At 37.6% G+C, this 22786-nt stretch overlaps 1 protein-coding gene across 5 annotated transcripts in view; it reads right to left on the reverse strand.

Moving 5' to 3' along the window:
* LOC134530704 (selenocysteine insertion sequence-binding protein 2) overlaps window positions 1-18657 on the reverse strand; it is a 47582-nt gene extending 28925 nt beyond the window's left edge. Inside the window, exons 1-6 of one of the 5 annotated variants that reach the window (XM_063365799.1) lie at window positions 18335-18657; window positions 16638-17334; window positions 11944-12443; window positions 5971-6191; window positions 4154-4308; window positions 744-833 (exon numbers count right to left, since the gene is read on the reverse strand). In XM_063365799.1, the coding sequence (XP_063221869.1) occupies window positions 744-833; window positions 4154-4308; window positions 5971-6191; window positions 11944-12443; window positions 16638-17309 (1638 nt within the window). In that variant the 5' untranslated portion in view covers window positions 17310-17334; window positions 18335-18657. Of the gene's footprint in view, window positions 1-743; window positions 834-4153; window positions 4322-5970; window positions 6192-11943; window positions 12444-16637; window positions 17335-18293 lie in introns of those variants that run through there. The other 4 variants (XM_063365797.1, XM_063365796.1, XM_063365798.1 and 1 more) reach the window with 4 other exon arrangements.
* Between the last annotated feature and the right edge of the window lie 4129 nt (window positions 18658-22786).

Genomic DNA, 22786 nt, shown 5'->3' on the forward strand with positions numbered 1-22786 from the left:
ATGTTGGGTAATAAAACAGTGTCAATATACAGCAATATTACAGTTGAGGTATATTACCAAAAGATTAATTTAATACTAATGCCAATGACTTCACAGCATAAACTATTTGCAGCAGCCAGTTACTAATAATTTCATGCATTCCACTAGATGATATACTATGCTTAAACAAGCCAAATATAAAAAAAATATAAAAGATAATTGTTATACCCTGTAAAATGTTGAAACCATAATGGTATATTTCTGTTTTTATCTCAACCCCTCAAAACAGCTAAATTTAATTGAAACAGCAACTATTGTAACTTCAAAATTCCTGAAAAATTTTTATAGGAAAACCTGTGAAAGTGTGAAAATTTAACAGACATTCTGTAGTAATAATGTTAATATGTTTAGCAGATTTAGGGAAAAATTATGATGGCTAACAATTTACAACAGACATGGCAAATCAGTACAGTAAAGCACAGATTTTCTGAATACGGGCTAGCCGAAAGAAAATTCAAACTTGCACGCCATGTAATTCTGCTAGCAGGCACTAGTGCTGTGGCACTGCAGCACTACTTTATGTAAGGTATGTATTTGTAAGATATGATACAAAATATATATACAGGTTTATGTTTAACATCACTACTTCTTGGTTAAATATTGCTAGGATGGTACCGGTAGATGATTGGTTATCCAAAAATTCAGAACACCCGCAGTCCCAAATTGTTTAGGAATATATTTGTGCACACCAGTAAAATCCATACCTGTATTCTCCTTGGTTCACCTTTTTGACTAGCATCATCATACTGCTGACGTGCCAACATTACCACTTCAAGTAATGCATTCACCTGGCTCTGTGAAAAGTCAACATACATATGACACTATGTGTATTGATAAGTGTCCTGAAAATTAATGGAAAATTGTAAAGGCTCAATTACAAGAACTTTTCATAGATAAAATTGATCAATGTTAATATACTTCTCATGGATGCAATTGATCATATTGATTACAGAGTTAAAATTTTTATTTAATTACATAACTAAGTTAATATAATTTTGGAGGCATTTTAATGTGATATATATATTACAAGTTTAAAATTTGAGAGGGGACAGTCAAATCCTCAATATTCGAAAATTTCAATATTAGAGGAAAAGGATTAGAAAAAAATGATTGGATGAAATGTAGTTAATTAAATTTTCATCATGAAGTATAGGTACTACGTCTATTCTATTAGTGTTTGCCAAGTTTTGTACATTTTACATGTAATTTTATAAATAAAATTAGAATATTTATTAATTTTGAAATGTTATTTGAAATAAACAGTTAAGGAGTTGAATGTTTTAATGCTTGATTACCATTTTTTTTCATTTCTTGTAAATTATATTATTTTTGACCCTTGACACCTAGATTCAGATTCGAGAGGTATGTATATTTATCAAATCAAATCAAATCAAATCAAATCAAATCAGGTACTGTTTGGGATTCAAATTTGTGATTAAGATTCAATAAAATTAGGATTTGACCTTTCACTATTTAAAATGGCAAAAAAAAAATTTTCATCTAAAAAATGTTGAATATTTGTTACTGCTGCCATGCGTGAAAGAATGGAGATTACAAGCAGTAAGGAGACACCAGCACATACACAATTGGCACAAATCATCTTTTTATGACATCTCTGCTGCAATATATGTTAGGTCTAAAATGATATAAATATAAATTTACTAAATATCTAATAGCAGTGAAAAATCACAGAAGTCTTCATAATTATAATTACTTGTGTGACCTTTCGCAGCTCAAAAATTTTTGACCGAATAGCAAATGCAAAAGAACTATTGAAATAAATTTACATGAAAATTCTTAATAGTAGTGACAAGAAGATTATATAAACAATGCAGCGTGCAAGACCCAGCCTTAAGGTGGCAAGATCCCTTCCATATTGGTTATATTATGTATTCTTTTGTGAATTATCTAACAGATAAAATATTAAAAAATCTAAGTTCATCATGGTAAAAATCCTATGGCACTGGACCAGATTGAGTGGCATCAGTCACTTCTCAGGTGGGTCAAAAAAAAAGCTAAAACAATTCATTCTTTTAATAAATATGGTTACAATAATTACAATGAAATCAACTACAGATTATTTTGATTAATATTGATATTAAGTATTTCCCGACAGCTTTTTAATTTAAATTATATATAATTAAATATATATAAATAATAAAAAATATATAAAATAATTTAAAAACATTAACTTCGAATTAAATTATAATTTATAAAGAAATACATGAATATCCAATATGGAGGGGTCTGAACTCCCTGAATGGGCAAGGAGAAAGACTATGTAACAAAGCAGGTAGTGATGTGATGTACCACATTGGTGGGTAATGGTATGAGTACTAGAACTACTGGCTGATTCTACGATCAGTTCAGCATTAATGAATTTTCTATTTTATTTATACTATTTTGGCATATCACTGTGAGGTAGTGAACATATTATTTGTTAAATTTATTTACTTTTTTTGCTCTGATTATATCACAAAAAATTAATTTTTAAACAATTATTTTTATAGTTTCTGAAAATGCACGTGTTTAAACTCTACACTCATATGATCAACATGCTTCAAATATATGTTATGCTTAACTAAATGTATCATGTGTCATTACTTTCAAGGTATCCAGTGCATATTTATTTTTTATTATTCATAAGATTTCAGATTATTTAAATAAATTTATACTGCAATAATACATGATGTAACTTTTGATATTTCTGGAAGCAGCAACACAAACTGACATTGCATAGGAATTTTGCCATGACATATGCCCTTTCATGATGCATTTTATTTGGAATATATCAAACATTTAACTATGTTCACAAATAAGTATTGGCCAAGTAATTCATTTCACTTAAAAATTATTTTAAACTTACAGTTAAAATATTATTCAATTACTTTCATTAGTTCCATGAAAATGTGGCAAATCATGTGACAGTGTTGTAACTTCATTGTTGCCACATAAAACTACTAATAATTAAATATTAAATTCTATGTCGTTTAAAATAAGAAAAAAACGTATACTATCTCTATAACTATTAAATATTTTTGATGCAACAGTGAAAATGTGTCTTTGCGATTGATTCCTGGGCCTACAAAAGAAGTATTAAATATTTAAATTATTAAGTATTGAAATCAAATGCTATTTAATATAATTGTACACACAATTCTTACTACCTATTACTAGCTATTTCAAAAATACTAACTCTCCATTTTAACTAAAACTGATTTATTTTAAAACTCAAAACACTTTCTAAGCAGGTGAAAGAGGTAATGTTAGTGACAAAAAAACCTTGATGCATAAGAGGGACTTAAGAAACTGCAAAATAATTTTTAAGTGCATAAAGTGAATATACTAATTATTTGCTGATGTTATAGTTTTTAACAGTTCATTGAAAAAAAAATGGGCTTTAGGATAAAATTTTTTTTCTTGCATTTTAATTTTTATTACTAATGAAGGAGGCTTAACATCTCGTTGGCATTGAGATCATGAGGATGGGATGCATGGATGCGGAAATGGAAGTATGTATTGATATTTATTTGTGTGTGTTTCAGGAATTTGCTACTGATGGTATTTCACTTTATATTATTATTTTAAAGGACTTAAGACAACCTTTTCTGCTGACTTGGTGTCAAAGAAGAGAGGAAAGTATTGCCTACACAAAACATCTTAGTGGATAAAAATTCTGTTGTAAGAGCCTGCATACAGTTGTGTCATCTAAAATGTGAATATGACAATCCACGCCATTTCGAGGAACAAAAGGCGTTTGGTTCGAGCAGTATGGTATCACCATTACCCAAAGTATGTTGACAGATAAACTAAGTTTTTTTAAGGTTGGTGTTCACATCTTGTTGATACTGAATAATTTGACATGGAATTTGAGGATGAAATTGGCCACAGTCTATTGCAAGCAACCATCTCAGCATTTGCCAGGGAAAACTGAAACCCACATGGCCGGACAGGAATTGAAACCCAGCATCTTACTAGTCAGTAACATGAGAGGACATGTCAAACCTATACTAGGGATAAAATAATTTATATTTTCACTGTCCACAATATGTCTATTTAAATTAAGACTGCGGTAAAAAGTTAAATTACGAAGATACGTAAAACCTGGTCTTACCTCACATGCTTGGTAATTCAGCACAGCTAGGCAACTGATGGGGCACTTCTTGAGAGTGAGGTAACCGATTTTTCTACGATGAAGTGCAAAAACACAAGGTACATTTTGAATGGCAGCAGTCTCCTTTAACTGACTAATAATGTCATTGAGTCCACCTAAAAAATAAAACTGACCACATTCATTGAAAATTCAACATAATGTTACACAGAAAGAAACTGTATTTTGTTTCATTAAATACTTCTTTATTATATCAAAAATACTTACAGTTTCCTAAATCTCACTGCACAGTTCTGGAAATCACCCTGTCTTTTTGTAAGGTCATCAATGGGACTTGTCAATGTTCAATATCTTTCAGAAGGTGATGGAAGCTGACATATCATACTTGGCAAGTGTGTGTGCTAATATTGGCATCCAAAATGTGTAATTTTTGTATTATATTTAAGCCGTATTACATTCAAACTTTCTTTTGAAAATAGTATTTTTTGGAACATAATATCTATTAAATTATTTCAAATGGTTAATGAATTATTTTAACACACAAAAATTTAATAATTACCTGACAATTCCATCACAAATTTTATCGCACATTTCATGTCACATTTTGTGACACGTAGTAAGCTGCGTGGCATCCAGATATAACCCCTGAAGTGTCACCCTCAACAAATCAAACCAAACTTTAAAATGACATAAAGCCTCAATTATCCGCAAGCAGATGATCTGCTGTGCAAATTATCAGTGAGTGCCGCAAAAGTTATTTCATTACAAATCTCAAAAAAAGATTTAAGCCAAGCCAACAGGGAACCAATTAAGGTGCATTGTATTCCTACATACCTTCTCAGAATTTGTGGATGAGTGGCAGGCTCTTGCTCTTTTATTTTAGTCATGGCTTTCACATTCTCTGATTACTGATACTGACAACCAGAGTGGGCCTCTACTGGTGTCATTTGTTAGTAAGCATGTTAAGTGATCAGTCGTGTTTTATGTTTCTTTTGTCAGTGCTCAAGTTTAGTGTTTTGTTAGTTCCTGAAATTAATAATGTCTGAAAAACGAAGGAAGGTTGTGTTAACGATTGCATAAAAACTTAAAATGACTCATGAAATAAAAATTGGTGCTTCAAGAACGCAGAACTGTTTTGATTATGGGATCGGGGATACAGAGCAAGATTTTTGAAGAAAGATAAACTGTTGGCCTTTGCATCAGTGTCGGACAGTGCCTCTGGGATGAAAAAACGATAAACAATGAAGAATTCCAACTATAATGAACTTGACTTGGCATTAGCGGAATGGTTAGCTCAGGTGCAAAGTGATGGCTCCCCTCTGTCTGGTCCTATTATTGCAATTTTTTATTTTTTTTTACAATAAAATATGGTTTTAAAGCTGAAATATATTTTTTGTGTTTGCAACTAATTTTTAGTCTTTTTTCGGGTTACCCGCGAATGCTATCCGTGGTGCCCTAGCCACCCAAATCCGCGGATAATCAGGGCTTTACTGTACTTGACACATTAATGTCCATATCCATCAACGTGTCACATAGCCCAACTCCCAGTAAAGTCAAACAAAATTTATCAAAGAAATTCCAACTATATATCATGAAGAAGATATCAACATTGACTTAAAATGCAAAAAAGTCTGTAATGCTGTTAGTTCTGTTTAGTATTTGCATGACTCAAAATAAATTTTAAAAAGTAACTTAGATATGAAAGCTAAGCCTTTTAAAAAGTCTACAATTTCAACAGAGTGCCATGTAAATATTATGTAAAGACATTAAAGGTAAAGCACACCCTTAAGCAAATTGACATAAAAAAATTATTTTCTTACCTGCGCTCTCTATCTTGTCTATATCAGGGGCAATTATTAGCAGTTTGACCTTTTTCAGAGCCAAGTACTTTTTCGCCTCGTGCAACCCAACAACGTACTTCCGCTTGCTGAGAGCCTTGATAGGGTCGCGCTGGTACTGGCGATCCTGTAGTCGCAGGAGCTCACGAATCAACTCGCTAGTCAGCTCGTTTATCTCCGGCGTCACAAAGTGATCACAGTACCTGCGAGCATTACACACAATCTGCTTCCATATTTTTCAGAGTTCTATTTTTGAAGCAATAATTATTTAAATGACTAACATAATAAAGGCAAAAAACATTACTGGTGAAAGAAGTACATATACCTAAAATCACTCTTGACTCATCAAAAGGTCAACTGGAATGCACCATGCAGCAACACCAATTTATAGTAAGATCTGTATTTGCCATGACAGTACACAAATCTCAACGCCAAACTTTTAAATTTGTTGGAGTGGACTTAAGATCATCAGTTTTTATGAATATCATGTTGCATTTGGCATTTTCTCGAGTAAAGTGACCAAGTACATTAAAAGTACTCATCCAAAATGAAAATCCTCGACATACCCACAATATAGTATGGAAGGAAGTTTTAGGTTTAGTTCAAAAACTTATAATTAATGTAACTATAAAGTGAAAATTAATAAAAACCTTACATAGCTGATTATTTAAAAATAAAGTGTTGAACTATGAGCATTAGTGATTTTTTTATTTAACTAACTGTTAGTTCTTATGTAGGTAAGTATGAAGTATAGTGAGGATTGCAAAATATTCATATACATAATGTATATTGTCTAAATATGTAATCTATCTAATCTTAAATCCAGGATCTGGAATAGATAGAGTTATACATAAAATCTAATAGGTAAACTCAGTGGCGAGGCGTGAGGTTTACATGAGGGGAAGCAATTACTCCGTTCACACCAAAACATGATTAGGTTGGGAAGGGGGGGGGGGGGTCTGGGGGCCCTCCGCCGGGAAAATATGGATTTCAAGGTACAAAATGGTGCTATTTAAGTAGTTTTCTTAACTGAACATTGACTATTCCACAGGTAGAAAAATTGATATTTTTTTTAAATACATTATTTTTGAAAAATAATGATTGACTTACATTATTCTGATAGTAAAATACCTACTCTACATTACTTATATACTAAGTGGGAGTGTAGTATCATCGTACGCCCACAAATCCCCCACGCACTGCCAGCCAACAGCCCGCGGGAGAGATGCGCGCGCCCCGAGAGACGACCGCCGACTGAAACGCGACATCGCCACCTGCCGTGCCGAACTGTACCGGACATAGCCGAAGCAGTCGGCGGAAAAATTCCACCTTCTGCTTCGGCCATGTTCGCTCCAGTTCGGCAAGAAAGCGTTACCTTCGTAGCTTCTACCGCGTATTTTTCCAGCCAATCCCCTCCCTGAATCTTTGTACCATGCCACTCCCCTTCCGAAAGGAAACTACTGCGGCAGCCTTCCTGCTGAAAGCGATCCTACCAGCGCTTCTAAACCTAGCAACGCTTCTAAAACAGCATGTTTTTGTGTCAACGAGTTCTTTTTTTATAGCGCACAGCAGCGCACAGTATTGGGTCCCAAGAAGATAGTGTAAAAAATACATACACCTAACTGCACGAGCCAAAGTAAAATACTATTCTGAATAAAATATTTATTTAAAAAATACAATGTCTGGAAACTGCCTGGGCAAGTACTGCTTGCCTTGCTTGCCCTGACGAGACGCCACTGGGTAAACTTTACCTATTCTGATCACTGCATAAACATTGAACTTCAAATTGCTTGTATAAATAAATACATAACAAATATTATATATATATATACAGGATGTATCAAAATTCATGTTACAACGCTTGAGGGTAGAAAGCTCTTATTATTTGCAACCATTTTTGCCACTAAACATGTTGCCGGAAACGCGTAGTTAAGCCCCCGTAGCCCCAGAAAGAGTCAGCGTAGGCAACCCGTTGGGCTTTGTGCGAGACAGACGATGCTGTGGTGAATTACATGTTTACGATGCCGGGCAGCGCTCGAGAGGACTGTACAATGTCGAATGCTGACCCCCGCCCCTTTTTACTTACGTTGGTGGCGCCCTCACCTCTTTTCTTCCGTTCATGCCGTGCCATAGCACTGCGCAGCGTGACATCGCAGTGTCGCAGTGTGTTTTGATATCACTGGTGGTCTGTCGTTGACTGTTCTGTCGTACAAGCAAACTCGTGGTGTCATTTCTTTCGCTGTGGTTCTGAAAAGAGCGACGTTTTAGTGGAGCTCAATGGAGTACACGTTTAGTGAGTACACAGACATGCTGCTTGTTTACGGGGAAGCTAGACAAAATGGACGAGCCGCCCGTCGTCTGTACGAAGAACAATATCTGGGTCATAGGATTCCAGCTCACACCATGTTTGCAAGACTTACTCAGAGAATGCATGATACTGGTACATGTGCCGTCACAAGACCAAATGCTGGTGCTCCACGCAGGGTTCGTACTCCCAGTTTTGAAGATGTACTTCATTGATTTGAGGAGAGTCCGGATACAAGCACAAGGGCAGAAGGTTCCGATATGGATGCTGAAAAATAGCTGTTTGGAGAGTTCTTCATGAGCAACTCTTGTACCCGTACCACCTTCAAAAAGTGCAGCACATGGGTCCGGCGGACTATCCTCTTCGCATGACCTTTTCTAGTTGGTACATTCGAAGAGTATTGAGGAACCCTGAGTTAGTGGTTTTATTCAGCGATGAAGCCAAGTTTACTCAAGACGCTATTCTCAATTTGCACAACAGTCATGTTTGGAATGATGTCAATCCGCATGCAACGTGTGTTACAGCTCGCCAGGAACGATTTTCAGTTAATGTGTGGGCCGGTATTGTTGACGGCGTACTCATCGGGCCTTTTTGTCTTCCGCCACGACTTACCGGTGCCGGATATCTCCACTTCCTTCAGAACGAACTACCAGGTCTTCTTGAAGAGGTTACATTGCATGTCCGACGTGTGATGTGGTACCAACATGACGGGGAACCACCTAATTTTTCCCTGCAAGTGCGAGAGTATTTAAACCAAACATTTCCAAACCGATGGATTGGATGAGCGGGCCCTGTTGCATGGCCGCCAAGATCACCGGACCTAACCCCGTTAGATTTCTTTCTATGGGGTTACATAAAAGAGCTTATCTATGCTACGCCAGTAGAAACGGTAGAAAAGCTTACACAGCGAATCATTGAAGCGTTCAAAATCATAAGGTCGACTCCACACATGCTCCAGCGTATACGTGAAAACATGAGTCACCGTTGCCACCTCTGTGTTGCTCAAGGTGGGCGTGTTTTTGAGCCGTTGCTTTAGGCTGTCACGTTAAAACGTATGCAACAATTTCAATGTTGTGAAACAAAGCCGAAACTGTGATTGATTTCAGAGTGAAATTAAAATCTGTGCCACAATTAAAAAGGTTATTTCTCTACTCGAACTCACGCACATCAACAACATAACACTCTACAACGGGTTGCCTACGCTGACTCTTTCTGGGGCTACAGAGGCTTAACTACACGTTTCCGGCAACATGTTTATTGGCAAAAATGGTTGCAAATAATAAGAGCTTTCTACCCTCAAGCGTTGTAACATGAATTTCGATACACCATGTATATATAAACTAAATGATTTGAATAAAAATTTATAATTGATTAAAGTTTTTTCATTTAAAGTTTATCTAAATAGGTGTCTTCCCTTAAAAATCATGATTTTACAAAAAAATAAGATGCCCAGGTACTTATTTACTAAAAAGGGAATTAGAGGGTGCTACTGTCTGGGTGCAATGCAAGATCTCGTGATTCCACGTACCGATAGTGTTTGTCAGTCACAGATAAAAAGGTGTTAGTGATTACACAATCGTTAACTGTAGAGAAAAATTTAGCCGTGATAAGATTTCTTTGTGCAAAAGGAAAGAGAGTTGGAGAAATCCATTCGAAGACGGTGGAAGTTTTCGGAAAATACTGTATAGACCATACCAATGTGTCTTGCCCAGTTTGTGAAATATTGCAGGGACACGGGAAGTTTTGGAGCACACACCGTATAGCCTGGACCTTGCACCCTCCGATTTTCATTTGTTTGGATCCGTGATAAAGTTCCTCGGCGGTGAGAAGTGTGACTCTGACGACGAACTCAAATGGGCCGCACGAATTTGGCTCTTCTTGCAGCCAACAGAATTCTATGAGACCGGGATTTTCAAACTGATCCAGCATTGGACAAATGCCTCCACGTGCTTGGAGGTTGAGTGGAAAAGTAATAAATGGGTAATACTTTAATTTATGTTTCATACTGTCATTAATTGTCGTTTTCTTTTTTACATTATGTGCATTACTTATTAATACACCCTTGTATATTGAATTTTAAAAAAAACCTTTTTACAACACCTTCTGACTACTGCTATGTAAAAACTATTATAGTTCAAACTTTCTTACAATTAGGGAGCTGAGAGTTCAGATTACTCACGTGCCACTCTGGGTGATCCCAGTTCGATTCTAGGCGGGGTCAAACCCAGATTTTTTGCCCGTGGGTAATGTGACAGACATTGTCATGAGCTAGCGGTTAACCCCCCCCCCCCCCCCCCCCATTTTCTCATTAGCCTTAATGATATTTAAAATTAGAATTTGTTTGACCACAGTCGGTAATGGCCCAAAATAGTGAGTAACTTCATTATTGTTCCGAGAATGTAGTCCTTCGGCTTGCACTGTAAGTTGCAAGTAAACACTGGATTTAATTAACAAAAAGTACACAATTTTCAACTTTCTTTAACCTCGAACAATAAATTTTTGTTTTTGAGTCGGTAAGTTGTTTTGTGCAACCAGTTTGCAGTTTTGTACTGTACTTATATTTCCGTGATCGGAAGATGGCAGCCATTGTGAGGCGTGGAATTATTGTGAAGGATAAATAAAATAAAAACTTAAAATAAGTTCGTGTTTGACAGACGTTATTTCAGTAATCAATGCTTGACAGTAATTTTTTTTTTTTTGGAACATAAATATTTTTTCAGCGTCCAACTAATTTCTTCAAGTTTTCATGTATGTGCACTCTAGACAAATTTTGAGCTAGCAGCCTAATTTTTTCTAAAGATCACACCAATTTTAAATTTTAAGTGCCTTGCCTATTTCACCTACAATATGGCTAAGTTACTCAACTAACACTGAGAGTATTTTGAACCGAAATTTTTTCCTACACATTGTTCACATATTAAAATTAAGATTTATTTTTACATTGTATAAAAGTGGGGTTTCTATGATACACTAAACAACATAACCACGTAACTATGTGAAGAACAAAACATGTATTTTGTGTTATTTTGTCATGAACCATAGCTTAATAGATTCTGTTTTCTTGTATCAAATATAAAATGGAAATTTTAAGTGAGTTATGTGAATGAAATCAAGCAGAGTATATTCTCATTTTTGAAAACATTATAAATTTGGAAATAGTTGAAATGGAAATGTACAATGTTTTTAGCAATTCTACTTTGGTATACAACCATCTTGTAGTTAATAAACAACATATTTACAATAATATGAGATTTGTCATACAGGGGCCTCTCTTTCTGACCTGACGTTTTTGTCATGTTTATTTTACTTCTACGAGAAGCAGTATGTCAATTAGAGTTCAAGTGGTGTGGTTGAAATGCTTCCAGGTCACCAAGGCTCTTCCTCTCGAGCAAGAGCAAGAACTGTGAGGGTAAATCGTCTGCTGGCTGGATTCTGATGCAATTTGCTGCTCGTTTTTAAAGAAACCAGAACATTTACTCTATTTAGGATGTTTGCTAAGGAATTTAAAAATTTCCCAAACATTTTCAGCTGCTATTTCAAGATCTGGGTGTGTGAATGAATACAGATGTAGAAATACTAAAAACAAATAATAACAATACTCCAGGAGTAAAATGAGAAGGTAAATCGAACCAAACTTACAAAAAACTTACTCTCTGAACTTCCTACTATGCAGCATAGGTTTTGGCTTGACGTAAATAGAGCTACTGCCGTCTGCTGTTGAAGATGACTCGGCTGAGATGCCGTGAGCTGAGGTTTCTGTCTTCCTCTCAACGGCTGAGCAGGAGGTGTTTATTCCCAAGCCGGAATCCTGGTCTGTAGTTTTCACATCATCAGGTGGTTGCAGATTATCCTCATGCTTGAAATACCCATTTATTTCTTTGCTAATCTCGGAGAATATTGCATCCCAATCTGCAGTCGTCAGATCACCCTGACAAGACCTTGCTCTCTCAGATTTTTTCTTCTCCAGTTCATCGAGTATGATCTTTTTTAACGAAGACACTTTCGCTCTTTTCTTTTCCCGGAATTTACCACGCTTACGCTCTGGGTTTGAAGAGTCCAGCGGGTTTCCACACAAGGCTGGCTTAAAATCTTTTTGAGATCTTATTATTTGTTTCTTTTTGTCCTCTTCTCGTTTTAGTACAACCTGACTCTGCAAAAACAAGCCGACCATGTTCAATAAAAACAGTCACAGGAAGAGGAACAGACTTAAATATTAGCAAGCACTGCCATTGTAATAATAAATTTACACAGAAAAAAATGAATTATTACATTCAATAAAGGTTTTAAAGAATAAATGCTTAAAAATTCTGTGGATTCAGTATTACTTACTGTTTAAAGAAATAATATTATTATTCCTGAATAAAATGTTTGTGATTTATAGTTGTTCAAGGTAGATTACTAATGTTAGTTATCTTTGATTATATGAGGGTTTTCTTAAGTTTTTAAATTTAGAATCAAACCTTGAGAAAAATTTTATAATTTTCATTTCATAAATTTCATTATAATAAATTGCTAACATATTGCAAAGTTAAATAGTACTGTAATATTGTAATAATAAAACTTTCATAGAAGTGAAAATATAATGGGTTAAGGAAGAAACAATGTACAGTAGGATTAATTTTTCCAGTAAAGAAAATAATTCTTAAAAAGAGCTAGATGATGAAAGTTAAGTAACAAAGAAATAATTTGGAGAAAGATAGTAACCTTAAGAATGAAATTCACAATTAGAGATGATAAAAACAAATATTTATGAAAGATGATTTAAAGTTTAAAAGGGGTAATTTACCACAATGAAGATAAGAGGATGGTAGGTCCATTGATACTTTCCCAGTAACAACCCAATAATGAAAAACCAAGGTCAATAAAGGACACTTAAATAAAATAGTCCTTCAAACTATACAAACAGATTGTAAACTACAGAAGAGAGTCTACATCAATAACGGCAAACAGGGAAAGCAACCAATTTGGAGCAGCCAGCAACGGACACGTCAAACAGAAACTCCCGGCTGAAGGAAGGTAGCAGACTCCACTCTCTGGACTCTACAGACTAAGCCTGTTGATTACGGTCCAACGTCCACTTACAAGAGAATCATCTCGCGGTGTCAACACCAGCCACAGCAGAAAAGACGCAGGAAGGGTAGCTGACCCCAAGAAACCATTTAAGCCACATAAGAAAATTCAAAAGCAGTCCATAAAATACACCACACCTTACATTACTGCAGAGTGTACGCAGCCAGTCAACCTAAAATCAAGACATCAGTGCAAGTGTACAAGTGATAGACCCTCGTGAACTGTTTGTCAACTGAACCCTGTTAGGTCTACAGGGAGCAGAAGAGAGTGAGAACCCCAAATTCCCCTTTCCATCACAGACTTAGAATACCACAATATTAGTAATTATTTCAAGGGAGGAAAAGAATATGGGATAATTTTTTAGACAGTTCAAATGGAAAACTATCTTTAACCAATTTATTTAAATGTAAGGAACCTACAGCATAAAGGATCAAGAGTAACATAGTTAAAGAAAGTTATAATGTTAAGAATATAATGTGTAACACTATCTGTTTATGTTATAGGTATGCAGGGAGACTGATCTGCTTGGACTCAGGCTGGTTCATGTTGCATAGACACATGCTGCTGAGAACACAAACCCCACCAGACTCTCCGAGCCATGCAGACACCTAACTCGAAAATGTTAAAACGTGTTAAAATTTCTCCAAGAGAATAATAAATATTGTAAAAGTAATTTCAAGACTGAAAAAGTTGTTAAATTAAGTATAACGAGAAACTATCTGAGCCTAGGAGAGTTATTACAAGTACACAAAATAGCAATACTTCAACAGCAGTGTGTCCTTAATCAAATCTTATAAACCGCAAAGCATCTAATAATCGAGCATCTGAAATTTTTAAAAAAAGGAAAAGTCAAGTTATCTGTGTGAGGACACAATGCTGTTGTTGAAAGGGCATTGACTTGGTCCTAAAAAACACACATACATAACTTAATAAAATTAATGACACGAGAAGTGCTTTTTTGTTTTATATAAGTACTTCGGTAAAGATTAGTTATCTATGAATTAGGGAAATATGCGGCCAGCGAGACACACCATGGGGAAACAGGTAGACCGCTGTAAACCGCTTATAATGAAGCTGAAGTGCAATACATTCAACTGCATGCACGTGAACTACGTGCGCTGAATTGTTCTCTTGCGTGCTCTTGTGCAACTACTACCGGTCAATGCTACAAGAACATGCACTTCACATTGGTAAGTTTTTGTGCATTATCACAACTCCATATGTATAACTTGCATTTAGGTTTACCTTAGTTTAAAGTCCAGTCCAGTCATCCTAATTCCAGTTTTAAATTATAAAATCACTTCACAAGGATGCTTCCTGTAAATTTTGGACCATTATTTTCCTGTGCTTATTAGTCTCTAATGACTTAGTGGACAAGATGTAAAACCAAAATATAAAGTTTAATAATCACAAATACTTGAGGGTATTTAATAATTAAATGTTCCAGAACTGAAAGCAAATCATAGAGGCACTGCCAATGTTATATACCTAGCATTTTAATTTCAGTTAGTCATAAAGACAGTTAGGTACTTGTCTACCACAGCTACATAATGGAAAAATAATGTCAACTGTCCTTATGGGATTGTTTTTATTTAGTAGGCTTAACATTAAGAGCCCTGCCAACCTGGGCACACATACTGTGTGTGCAGAGCTTCAGAAAAAACCATGCAATTTGAAAACTGCTCAAGATATCCTAGTGGGGTCTGTTTACAAAAAAACATTTAATTTAGGAATACGCTGAGGACAGATGAGAAGTTCTGTTTCTGCATTTTGTTATTAAACAGTATTTTTAGAAGAGTGAAAATAGTTAAAATATGATTTTTAGAAGATTTTTTAGCCATGAAACATTTGGTACTGATTCTTGAAAGCACCCAAGTGACTTGCATTACACCTTCATTTCTCCACCATATGTTATGGTTACCACTCAAATCTCATAGTTGCCCTAAGCATGACAAAAAGGCTGTTCAGAGCCTTGCAGTTAAAGGCGATACCACGTTAGACACAGCAGCGAGCATCACACATTAGCTTGACTCAAGGGCGGATCCAGAATGAAGATCAGGGGAGGGTCAAATTAAATTTTCTAATACAATTTCACAGGGACTGGAAGTAACGCGCTACTAGTAACGACGTTACTTGTAACAGTTACTTTTTATGGTAACGATCGTGGTAACGCAATATATTAAGTTTTCAGTAACTGTAACTGTAACTGAATTACATTTTTCTGCCTTAAAGTAACGATAATTGTCATTACTTCTCGCGTTACAATTTTTAAATGTATTTCTTACTGAACGAACAACGATTTGTTAATTTTTTCAAACCCAGAACGAAAATCCCGACAAGCATATTATTTGCGATGGTATTGCTTGTACTTGTAAAACTGATGTTGGCTAGCCTGCGCTCGTATTTTGATTGTCATTTTTTTAATATTTGCGACATGCGGGTTTACTGCTGTGCTGTTTAATTAATTAACCTACCTCTGCACATGCGCGAAAGCAATGACAGATTATAATGAAGCGAGAAGCCGAGAAAGCAGTTCAGAATTTTCGTTGCCGTGGCCTTCATATTCTAATTTTTTTCGAAGTTCGGTCGAGTGATAAAAATAACCTTATTGTGAAGTGCTTATGTGGTTCTGCGAACAATTTTGTAGTGTGAACTAATTACTCAATGTAATTTAAGACCTATTTAAAAATTTTAAGTTTAAATAAACATATATCTTTACTAAAAACAATATGTTTTATTAGCTTTTAACTATAACAATATTACGTATCACATTTTTAGTTTTTCAAAAAGTAACTGTTAAAGTAACTTACAGTTACTTTTCTCAGAATTGTAACTGTAACTGGTATATTTCAGTAGTGTAACTTGTAGTTGTAACAGGGTTACATTTCCAATGGAGTATTTGTAACTGTAACTGAGTTACTTTTTAAAAGTAACTTTCCGGTCCCTGCAATTTCAGTACATTTAGAATTGAAATATTTAGTACATTTTATTTGTGGTTCAAAAAGTTCTATGATCTACAGCAATGCAGTAAAATAATACTTTAATAACTTTGGTAAACTATGATAAGGAATCAGGAAAAAATCTGAAAATGTTTCAGGGTTCAAAGGGGGGAGGGGGGGCGGCGGCATGTCACCGTGGCCCCACTTCTGGATCCACCCCTGGCTTCACTTAATATATGACATGCTAAATTAATATTTTGGGTAGGTTGCATGGGGGATCCTAAAAACTAAATTTAAATTGTTCTTGTGGAAAAATTAAAGTTTGTAGGACCCACCTTTGCAATGTTCAGAAGATCTAATGTAACTGCATTCCTCCAATGAGATCTTTTTGATGGCACATTTCTGTCCAACTTATCTACAGTGTTGGTCCCTATGGCAGGTTCAGAGCCCTGACCTAAGTCCCCAGAATGAGTGTTCTCCATGCTATGGCTTTTCTCTTTTTCTCCTCTATTCACCTTGCTGTGAAGTGCTTTCCCAAGAGCTGGAAAATCATTAGGATCCTGGTGCAGTGAACTGTCTTGGAACTTGCAAAGTGCACTTGATGAAGTGTCAGAACTTTTTTCCAAAAAACTCAAAAACTTTTGATCCACGATTGTTACTTTCTGATCCTTTGGTAAAAGTTTATTTCTGTATTCCTGTTCTCGTAGTCTCTTTTTTTCATCTGACAACTTTTTCTTATCCAACTTCTTACGTTCCTTCAAAAACTCTCTTTTATCTGAAAAACCTCCCCTGACACCTGAATTGGGAATTTCCTTATCTGCATCACTATTATTTTGAGAAATTTCACTTCTGAAATCAACAGCTGAAATCAAGCATGTAGCCTCAACTGTACTACAACCATCAGCTTCACTTTCTTTTTTAATTTCAAGTTGGCTGCTTTTATGATCATTTTCAGATATTTTCTTTACTGCCCCAAAGCTACCCGATTTGAAACTGCTGTTTGCCATTTTTATTACATTATGCCTTCCTGTCCTAGAAAGAATCACAAATTAGATTCAAATTAGATAAATAAAATTATTTGTACAGAACAAACACACCTTAAAGTTTTTCTTTTTCTGAGAGAATCTACTTAAAGACAGTTTACAAAGCATCATTAGACCAAAGAAACACAGTTTCTACATTTGTAGACATCCACTGGGAATCAAGACAAAAACTGTGATTTAACATGGATAATATCAATAGAATAATATAAGAATTTGGCTTGCCACTGCTGCAAAACTTTAAAAAGACTAAAAAACATGTCGTCTACAGAAAATGTTTGCAAATGATTTCTGTAGATACATTTTCTAGAGAACCAACTATTGATACAAAAAAAATTAAAGAAATGGTTCCATTTTAAATGTTCCAATTACTTTTGTGGCTCTTTAAAGATTCTTTGATTTCAATAATTAAACCTAACAACAATTAAAAATATTTCGGAGTACTTTTAATGCAGCTATACTAACCTAACAAGTGATACACAATGTTTAAAAGTAATTTTGATATAGCTAACCTAACCTAATTGACCATTCTCACCATTTGACTAAGTACTCCAAAACATAACTACACACACAGACCCAGACCCAGACGCACATGGGAAAGCAAACAATGGTGGCGCCGGCTTTAATGCACAGGTATTGTAATGCGAGCTATAAACGGCGATTTCTCCAAAAACCAGTAAGAAATTAGAAACACCGTTTTCAAGGGTAAATAGAGGAACGGTTTTAGAGTTCGAAAAATATATTTTTGGGATTTTATAATTTTATTTACGGAAAAGCCGCGAAGCGAGAATTTTACCCATTCGTGATAACATACAAATAGTAAATGATAATACAAATGCACATGCAAACATAATATAAAAAAAACATTAAAATTCTTGTAATTATTCGTGCTTTTTTTTTTTCAATTGAATTTGCTTAAGAATCTAATTATATTACAATGCTGACCATTACCAATACATAAATTAATAAAAAAAATTGCAATAAGTCCGTACGTAGATATCCTTCAGCGAACTTTCTTCTAACCATAAGATTATCCGCCGATTCTAACTTCAAAGCAGCTGATAGATGTTTATTATTATTATGAATTTGATGACACAGAGTATGCTTCATACAGCAGCTGACAGCTGACACAGACAAAAGATGACATAGACTGTAGGTAGTTTTCAATTTTTAATTGTTTTATACAAAATGGCCACATAAATAATTTTGACAAAACAAAAAGCATTATAAACTTTTCTGTCTCTAGCACCGTGTTAACTGCACAGCAAAAAACTTTAAGAAAACTGCCACTAACTCGAATGTAAAGATTTATACCAGCTCCTGACAGCAGGAAGGGAGATGCAGCATAAATAGGGCACAAATTTTATCATTTCCTCTTTGGCTGCATGTTATGTGTTTATGTTTCTCTGTCTTGCAAATTTGACTACTGCTCGGTGGAAAGGAGCTTCACACCCATTTACTTAAAAACTACCTCCACACGTACAAAACTTTAGTTTTGCTTTTAAAACCTCCTACATCCTTTCTCACAAACTTTTTAAATGCTGTCGCTTCCTCACTAGGAGGTATATATTGGGTTCATTTTTATTCTTACATGAAGTATAGATTAGATTCATCTTTATTTATATAACATTATCTTTAACTAATATCCTGAAGAACTGTGTAGCATACTATGGAGTTAACTTCACTCCTTTCTCCTTCTGTTTCGCGTGTCCCGGCAACAGCATCCAGTGCTGGAGTGGCTTGAGGTGGGGTGTGACTTCCTCAGTCGTCACTGTTGAACAGCTCCCGTAGTCGGCAGTCCGCCGGACAGAGAGGGGCTGCGGCTGGTCCTCTTGCTGGGCAGGGATCAAGGAAGAAGAGGGAGGGAAGGGCCCTAGAGCGTAATCCTCGAAAGGCCACTCCAGAAGGGAAGTCCTAGAGCGTAATCCTCGAAAGGCCGCTCCAGGGGGAGGATCCTAGAGTGTAATCCTCAAGAGGCCGCTCCAGGGGAAGAGGGATGCTAGAGCGTAATCCCAAGGGCCGCTCCAGCGAAGGATTCCAGAGCGTAATCCCGAAGGCCACTCCGGAGGAAGGAAAGAAAGAGAGAGAGTGAGAGAGGAGGAAAGAGGAGAGCAAGAAGTAATACACCAATTCTAGATTTGCAATTCTAGATTATTTTTTTATTATTTTTTTTCCTAACCTAAATTAAAACTAAGTGTATTTGGGAGGGGTCTGGGTTAGGGAGAGACTCAAAGTGCGTCTCAGGCCGAAGCCTATACGCTCTAATCATGCAGGGGTTAGCCATGCGGGAGAGGGAGTTTGCATCGTGTGCTAGGAGGGGGATTGGCCAGCCATGGCAGCGATTGGCGCCATGACTAACTCCCCTCACTGACAATTCTAGACTATAAACTAGATAAGTTGGGCCCAGGTAAAACCTGCGTAGACACAGGGAAAACCCTGGCCACTTACATGCGGGATGCAAAAATTCATGCATTATTGGCAAGCAGGTTGAATACTGGAAACAGAAGGATGGATCAGGAAGAAGAGTTGAACAGAGTAGAAAAGAGTCTACCATGCGGGGGGGTTGGGGGCTTGAACATTGCTGTGCGCATTGAGTTTGGGTGGCACTGGTTGTTTCGGGGGTGACTTTAGTCGTTTCCCACCAGGCTGCCAGCCAGCCAAGTGAAGTGAAAAATAAATTTAATCATAAGACCTCAGCTCCCAGGTTGCCCCAGTCGCCGCGGCCATGTATGCCCGACACATTGTGCTGCCAGCCTGGGCATTTCAATCATTGGCTAGTCCAATGTTGCTTATCTGCACTCCAGGACGTGGTCAGACACATGGTCAGACACCTATTAAACAATGGTGAGACTGCTCACTTAATAATTAAAATATGCGCATATTAAATAACATAACTATATGTCCGCAGCACCCAGGTTGCCCCAGTTGCCGCAGCCATGTATGCCGACCCATTGTGCTGCCAGCCTGGGCATGTCAATCATTGGCTAGTGTAATTTTGCTTATTTGCACCGCAGAACGTGGTCAGACACATGGTCAAACACCTATAAACCATTGGTGAGTCTGCTCACTTAAATAATAAAAAATACACATTTCTAAAAAATAATGGGTAAATTTTGTAGCCTAAGCTACGCGGATACGCACTCCAATGTACTCGGCACAAAGCTGAAGGCAATATTGTCTTACCGTGTCGTGCGTCTGTGTCTGGCGGGCCTCGCTGCTGGGTTACAGCTCAGCTAGTGTACTGGGAGTGGTGGGATCCGACACATTATGCTGCCAGCCTGGGCATGTCAATCATAGGCTAGTCCAATGTTGCTTACATGCACTGCAGGATGTGGTCAGGCACATGGTCAAAATCCTATTAATTAATACTTATTATTATACTAATAACAGTATGTTTAATTCTAATTCTGAAGCTGCCAGAATACGAGTGTCGATCTGCGCAGAATTTTCTCGCCAGTCCGCAACCGCAGTGCTGGGGTCAGGCCTCGGCTGCACGCAGGTGCAGTCGGTGGTCGTCTCTCGGGGCGCGCGCATCTCTCTCGCGGGATGTTGGCTGGGAGTTCCTTGTGCCCTATTGGGTAACCGAAGGCTGGCAGTGCATGGGGGTTTTGTGGGCATACGGGAGGCAGCCTAGCAGTGCCAACTGCTACCGACCGCGTCCCGCGGGTGGCGGATACGGGATCCCAGCTCGAGAGTTCCAATCTCGCTGGGGTGGCTGTGAATAACCAATAGCAGTCCGCGGACCAATGGCCGGCCTGTGGAGTAGTTATTACGGCTATCGGGGTGAAAGGTAGCCTGAATGCAGCTCGGTGCATGGCAGGAAGCAGCTTCGTCGGCGAAGGCACCGCAGGGGAGCTCGATGTGCCACAGTAGCGAAGTGTAGACGAACTGTGGGCGAACTGAACTGAACTGAACGGAACTGAAATGCATCGTAACTCTGAAGGAAGACATCAGGGACCTTCTGCTGGGGCTACTGTAGGTGTGGCAGTAGTAGTCTCGAGCGGCGCGACCTTCAATCGTCTCGGGGATTTTGGGTGGCGAGGTTGGTTCCCTCCCCCCACCCTGGCTTGAAAAGTACTGCTGTTGACCTGAAGAAGGAAGATGAAGATGGCGCAACGTCAGGCTGCCTTTCGCTCCGTGCGCCCGCAGTTCGAGCCGGTTTACTGGCTCGTCTGCCCACTTCTGTTTTAACTGTGGCTGCCTGGGCAGCTGGGCTGGGCTGAGGAATGAAGTCGCCCGCCGCTGGGGGCACATGTGCCCCTGGTAAATAATAACCCAGGAGTTCCCAACCTTTAAATGCGGGCTGCAAGGCCCAAGCACCCAACTTCAGCATGGTTGATTTTTCAGCCCCTCCAACTCTTCTTACCTGGACCCTTCTTCCCTCTTGTCCAGTAGTTAGCTGCTTGCATAATGCATGATATTTGTTCCCTGCATGACCCGGCCCAGGGTTTCCCCTGTGTCTATGCAGGTTTTACCTGGGTCACATTAGCTAGCTTTTAAGCTAGGTGACCAATGGGGTGGAAGTCATGGCGCCAATCGCAGCCATGGCTGGCCAGTAAACCCCAATAAGCACATGATGCACGCGCCCTTGTCCTGCATAGTTAAAAACCTGCATGGTAGAGTGTATAGGCTTCGGCCTGAGACACTTTTAGGTCCTCCCCTAACCTGGACCCTCCCCTACACACTTAGAATTAACTTAGGCTAGGAAAACAAAAAAAAATCGCAGGTGTGCTGTGATTGGCCGGAGCTGCCAGCCAATCACAAGCCACTATGGTGGTCTGTGCGCCAGGATGTATTTCGGGCGTTTGTATTTTTGTGTTATGTCTGGATCGTAATTTCCAAGTGAGGAAACATGCGGATTTAAGTTGTTTTCGCATTTATCATAGAAAGTTTGCAATGTACGAATGTAAAAGTCTTGCAGAGTTTCCGACTCGGTTTCCCTATGCAATGCTTCTACTGGACAGTATCGCAGGGCATCTGTAGCGTTTCGAATACACCTGTTCTGTATTCGCTGTAATTTTAGTAAGTGTGTAGGGGCAGTTGTTGCCCAGCAGGGGCGTAGGAACCGAGGGTGGGGACAGGGGGGACGTTTCCCCCTGAACTTTTTGGGTGGAGGGGACTGTCCCCCCCCCCCCAACTTTCTAGACCGTGATTTCTTTATTTTATAATATTATTCCGCATTACTGTTATGCTATTTGAGTAAATCAATAATCTAAGCAATTTCAAGCGAATCGGTTGCCATGTATCAAAGGTTCATGTGCAAGAAATATGTCCAGCATCGAAATTATAACATTCAAAAACAAATAGTAAAGTGACTTTACTTTAAACTGTCAAAATGTACCGATGTTATTTGAAATAAAGTATACCTGCAGGACTATGCCACTTCCACTTTGCAACCAGGCCTAATGTCTGCTGTCATTAGACAGCTTAGCTCCCTCCCTCCT

This window comes from Bacillus rossius, chromosome 3, assembly GCF_032445375.1.
Source record: "Bacillus rossius redtenbacheri isolate Brsri chromosome 3, Brsri_v3, whole genome shotgun sequence".
NCBI lineage: Eukaryota > Metazoa > Arthropoda > Insecta > Phasmatodea > Bacillidae > Bacillus > Bacillus rossius.